This window comes from Citrus clementina, unplaced genomic scaffold (assembly GCF_000493195.1).
Source record: "Citrus clementina cultivar Clemenules unplaced genomic scaffold, Citrus_clementina_v1.0 scaffold_3, whole genome shotgun sequence".
In the NCBI taxonomy this organism is placed as follows: domain Eukaryota; kingdom Viridiplantae; phylum Streptophyta; class Magnoliopsida; order Sapindales; family Rutaceae; genus Citrus; species Citrus x clementina.
Window position 1 is genome coordinate 25,851,631 of NW_006262339.1, and position 6,098 is coordinate 25,857,728.

Consider the following 6,098-nt stretch of genomic DNA (forward strand, 5'->3'; position numbering starts at 1 on the left):
ACAAAGGATTGTGCGGTGACGTCCACGGTTTTCAACTTTGTAAAGACTTTGTAACTCACAAATATGTCTTCAAAATGAAATGGTTTTTAAATAAGTTTCCGCTTTTTGGAATGCTTGCTCTTTTATTCTTCGTGGTTAGAATGATTTCTGGAAGAATGAAGAGGGCTTCAAGAGGAAACAAAGAAAGTTCTGTAGGCGATCAAGGAGTGCTTTCGATATTAAAGTTCAAGACAAGCTGATATCAATCGTGGAGGTTGTTTATTTATGCATAGATGAGAGTCCAGAATCAAGACCCACAATGCACACAGTGTGTCAACTATTATGAAATGATCCGCAAAGTCAAATTTTTCTTGTTTCTTTTGTACTTTTCGTTTTTGTTGAATTACATATGACATTTGAAATTTATGATGATCGTAAAAAATTTTACAGTTTAATTCAGTGCATCATTTACACATTTAGAGCATTATTTGACTTTACCCCTAATCTCAGCCCTGAAGTCATTTGGCTTTTCCGTACCTTACTTTTAGTTATGCATATTTTGTCTGATGACAAAAAACTGAAATAAAAAAAACAGAACAACTCGTAAAGTAAAATATTCCTTAACATTATGAATTTCTACGTTCGAAAAGAGACAGCAATACTTTCAACCCATTGTAAGAGCTGCATCTAAGCAAAGCCCAATCGGCGAAGTTTTACAGAACCGAACAACCTTACTGCTATATAAGTATATCGGTTTCCTAGGCCATTTTTTCAATGGCTTCCTACGGCATATTGTATAATTTCAGCTCAATTCTATTACATATATATATATTTTTATTTGAATACTATAATTCTGTGTACTACTAACTATATGATCGGGATCGGCTTCCTATGCCTTTTCTTTTTTCCTCAACTAAACTATTTTTCACAACTTCAAGTCTTCAAGCAACTATTTGGCAGAACAACTCCAGAGGCCGATCCATCAGCGTTGGTACAGGAAGCTTCAGCTGGTTGATTATTGTAACTGAGCTTCACATCCTCCAAGCTAATTCCAGTGCATGGATTCCTTGAACTGCAATCGAGCTTTACTCCAACTTCCGTTGCCGATGTTCCATGAATATCTTGATATATCACATCACTGATTTTAACCCCCGAAGCCTATTGAACAAGAAAAAAAAAAACATTTATTGAGTTGAATATTAATCGCATCAATATTTACGTAATCACATCTACAGACATGTGATAAGTGAGTATCGTACCTGTCCAGGACAATTCTCGTTGTCAGGGCAGTAATTTTGATCAATTATGATTGGATTATCGACATTGTTCATAAGAGCATGTTGGAAAAGAATGTTCCTGGCAAATCCACTGCTTGTTCTCCCCCAGGACTTAATCCTCACTCCATTTTGAGTGCCTGTAAATGTCACAGATGTTACTGTCACATTTTGCACTCCAGCCTCTTGTTGCTCTTTGCCTAAGCTGCCAATGCTGCAACACAATCACAATATTCAATTTAATTAGCACTAAATATTTTTACGTACCACCAAAAATAAAGAGAAAAACAAATTATCATGTTTTTTAATTTTACCTGATCCCATGGCCTGGGCCACAAGCAACATTTTCAATCCATAAGTTGGTGGCGCCAGGTCCAACTGATACACAATCATCACCAGTCCCAATTTTGCTGTCCAAAATTGTGACACCACTTGATGCTTGAACATGAATGCCATCGGTGTTTGGGCTGTCACCGGCGGCCGAAACTTTGACCCCCTGTACTTTCACATCGTTGCATCCATTGATGACAATATGAAACATCTGGCTATCTACGGATGCTAATCCGTTAATCACAACGTTGTCTGAGTTGCTAAAGCGAAGTGTCTGCTCATGTATATACAAAAGAAGGAACATTAATTATTATAACTAAAGCAGGAAGCCAATCAATATGAAAAACAAAAAGCCACTAAATTTACGACTATACAGATATATATAGGATATTTCAACTTAATTACCGTAGCGCCACTGGGGCAATTACTATTGTCCGACTTTTTACAAGCCCACAAGCCAGCACCTTGGCCATCAAGAACGCCACCATTAATAGAAACCCCACTAACATGCTCAAATAAAATCCAGTTTTCGGCATTTCCGATAACATGATAATCAGCTGGAGCCACCAGAGTCCCGTCAATACGTATGGTAATATCATTGTTCTTGCATTGGCCTTGAAACACAACATTGCTTAGTAAGTACCTCCCCGGTGGCACGTAAATGGTTGCGGCCTCGGCCGAGCCACAGGCTTGAGCCCATGCAGCAAGAAAGGATTTTACTGAGTCAGTCTGGCCATCGGGTCTGGCTCCGAAGCTCAGCACATTGTAACTCAAAGGAATTGCTAAAGATGAACTAAAGAAGAGAATCAAAAGAAATGGTAAAAAATTAATAGGCAAAGACATTGATGTTGACATTGTTTCAAAGCTTAAATTTACTGATAGAAATGAGAGAAATAGATTTGAGACGTTGAGGAGTTGGGAGGAAGTTGAGAAGGTTTAAATGGGTATTTATAGGATTTGAATGGACTGTAGAAATGGCAATAGCACTAACAGTGAATGCAATCTGCGCCGAATTTTGGGAGTGATTTTGGCCTTAACAAATGCGATCTTAGTTTACCAAAATACCCTTTAACTTAAATTTGGACGACGTTTGATGACGGACGCGACAAATACATACATAAGACGAGGACACGTCCACATATGGTTTTGTAAGATGAGAGATTTCAAAGGTAGTTAATAAATTAACAGAAAAGATGAGAGATTTCAAAGGTAGTTAATAAATTAACAGAAAGATGGGAGATTTCAAAGGTAGTTAATAAATTAACAGAAAAAGGTGCTTCTCCATTTTCTGCTTTTCTGGTGGTGTGTAAAATTATGCCCGTATGTTTGCTTTGAGCACAAGGTCGTTGCCTCCTCAATTCCCGTGGAGCGATATGTTTATTTCTCTGAACTATTTCTCCTTGTTGCTTGAAATTACAGCAAAATAAAGCTATTTAGAAACTATTCAACTAAATTTTTAGGATAACTTATAAATAATATTATATCAATTAATATTGAGTAGACACAAGATAATTTTGTCAAATGCGACAACTATTAAAAGGCATGTAAACTCCATGCAGATTGTTCATTTGTTGGTTAATTTATTTTTCCATTTTTCCCTTTTGGCTTTCAAGTCAATTATAAGGATAAGCACAATATATATTCCCTGATTTAAGTGTAACTTATTTTTTTATTTTAATAAGATTGCTCTTGTTATTTCAAGGTATTCCAAAATTTATTTAATTAATTAAAAAGAATTTCGAATACGCTAAATCAGCTGCAAATGAAAGCTATCTACCCGAAAATAAGGTTTGCCTTGTTTTACGACTTCCTTGTTCTAGGAAATTATTGTGTTTCATGTGACATTATTTAGGCCAATAATAAATATTATTCAAAGTTCAACTCTAGTTTTATAAAGAAGATGAATCCAGAGGCACAATTCCATCAAAATCAACTATTGATTTTAAGGGAAACAATGAAGAAACCCATGTGAAAAAAGAAAATTTCAATAAAAGTTGATAAAATGTGTTTGAATAATGGTTGTGTAACAAGCTACATCGCTGTTGGACATTTTGTTATACTAAAATGGAAAATATCATAATGTTTCAAAGAAAACAAATTGCAAAGAGTTCATTATTCACAGTATGTCTCTCTACCTAGATGTAATTATTTTTTAATTACATATTTATACTTTTTTCCCATTTTTTCAGATTATTCAAGTGGGAAGCAGTGTGACCCCATCGTGGGCATTTTTGTTAATGATATAATTTTCTTTTTATTTCTTATAACTAGCCGCAATTTTCCTAGTTTCGGAATGGATGTTTGACTTGTTTCATCACTCGGATTAAGCAAACAATCAAGCCGCATTACTAGGTTATCAAGAAAGCACAGTTACCAGTCAGGTCCCTCTTCATGCCAAATTCAGCACGGCCGAAAGGATCTCACGTCAAAGACAAAATTTAGCAGAGGTTAATTAATCGATTACAAGTTCACCACATGGGGATTTCTTCTTCAACTACCCAACTGAATAACGATTGACTGTTGACCAAGGAATTATCTATACGTTACTAGTTGATTGAGGAATTTACTTTCACACAGTACCCTTTCATGTTTTAGCTAGCCCACCGGTAACTTCTATTAATGGTATCACCACAAATTTTGTTGTATAACTAATTAAACATGTATGTGAGCTAGACTGCCAAATTGTTTATTTATTTTTTAAAAACGATTGTCCGCCCACCCTCCAAAAAAAAGAAGCAAAATACAATAAAAGAAGATTAGATAATCGGAGGCGTAGTGAACCCCAAAAGATGGTTAGCATAGAACTCACTAATTAATAAAGTAATAAATGGGATAAAAAATGATCGACTAATAGGCTATATATCTCTGTGTGTGTGTTTATCTAGTCTATAATTTTAAAGTGCGGGAAAGTCCGAAAAAGTTTTAAAACCATACAGTTTTAAAACTTTCCCGTACTTTCCACACTTTAAAACCCTGGATTAGAATATATATATATATATATATATATATATATACACATACATATAGACATTTATTAAAAATGTTATAATCCGGAATTTTAAAGTGCAGGAAAGTTCATAAAAGCTTTAAAACCGCATGGTTTTAAAGTTTTCCCAAACTTTTCCGTACTTTAAAATTCTAGACCAGAAAACTACTCTATATATAGAACCTCCAAATAGGAATACTCTATATAGGAATAACCTCATAGTAATAAAAAATTGTGATCCCAACTTGGGACCAGTTATAATAGGAATAAACTCCACATTGTAATAAGTTAATTTTTTGTATGTCCCGTCTTAATAAACTTACTTCCACATAGTAATAATATTTCAAAAATATATGCCATGTTACATTAAATAATTAAGATGGAACAAAATATCTTTCTAAAGTTACTTGTGACAATGATTTGTTCTTTAAAGTTGCAAACACATCTTTTAACTTGCAGGTATGTATTAATTGGTCAGCATAGGCACTTAATAATTGGTCAACAAAATAATTAATTTATTAATGTCTATACATTGAATTTGACTCACTTATTAATTTATTAATACATGACATAATTTACCTTATATCACTTGCATTAGGGATAATTAAGCAAAGACAATAATTTTGTACTATACCTCTATTAAGTTATAACCTCTTTATAAGAATAAATTTTTCCAGTCCCAATAATATGACTATATAGAGGTTTTACTATATATATATATATATATATATGCCACCTTGTAGTATCGTATGCCATGTTTTATATATAAACTTTTTCTTAAAATAATTAGAAAGGGAATGAGAAATCTCACTCATTAAATTAAATGCTAATCAATAAGCACCATCATTACTTGAACTCGACTAATCAGAGGTGCAAGCATTTAAAGTCAGTCAAGCTACCCCAAAAGGGAGCTTTACATTTTTTTTTTCACATAATAATCAAAGATGTCACGGTAATGGTCCTTTCGAAATATCTAATTTAATTTTGATAAATTTAATTGGTTGAATTTGTTCAGTGTTGAAAATTTGTTTAATTTTTTAATACACAAAATAATATCCTTTCGAAAATTTAATTAAGGTATATATAGGTAATCTTCAGAGTTCAACAAATCACATCTATTTTTAAATTAAAAAAGAGAGAGAAAGAGAAAAAAAATAAACTGAAAAAAGGATAAGATGTTGAAGGGGGAGATAGTAGATGTATTTTGAAGTATTGAGAATGTTGAGAATATGTTTCGAAGTGTTTGTGTTGAGAATACATTTAGTAGATGTATTTTGAATTATTGAGAATGTTCAGAATATGTTTTATGTGTTTGTGTCGAGAATACATGGATGTAGACGCACACACGCAAGGGGAGTTTTAAAATTTGAAATCAAATTAATGAATATGATTTGAAGTGTTTGTGTTGAGAATACATTTTGGATACAACGCACACACACAAGGGGAGTTTTAAATTTTGAAATTTGTTAATCCATTTGATTTCTAACACATGCATACATTCAGGGAAGTTCTTATAAAAGTTCAAAATA

The 6,098-nt window shown here is 33.2% G+C and overlaps 1 protein-coding gene across 1 annotated transcript; it reads right to left on the reverse strand.

Moving 5' to 3' along the window:
- Positions 1–912: 912 nt before the first annotated feature.
- On the reverse strand, positions 913–2,482 carry LOC112100246 (polygalacturonase-like). The gene is made up of 4 exons (XM_024189123.1): positions 1,989–2,482; positions 1,568–1,857; positions 1,239–1,467; positions 913–1,137 (listed from the first exon to the last, which is right to left on the reverse strand). The coding sequence occupies exons 1-4, from the start codon at positions 2,436–2,438 to the stop codon at positions 913–915; spliced, it is 1,194 nt and encodes a 397-aa protein (XP_024044891.1). The 5' UTR covers positions 2,439–2,482.
- Positions 2,483–6,098: the final 3,616 nt, after the last annotated feature.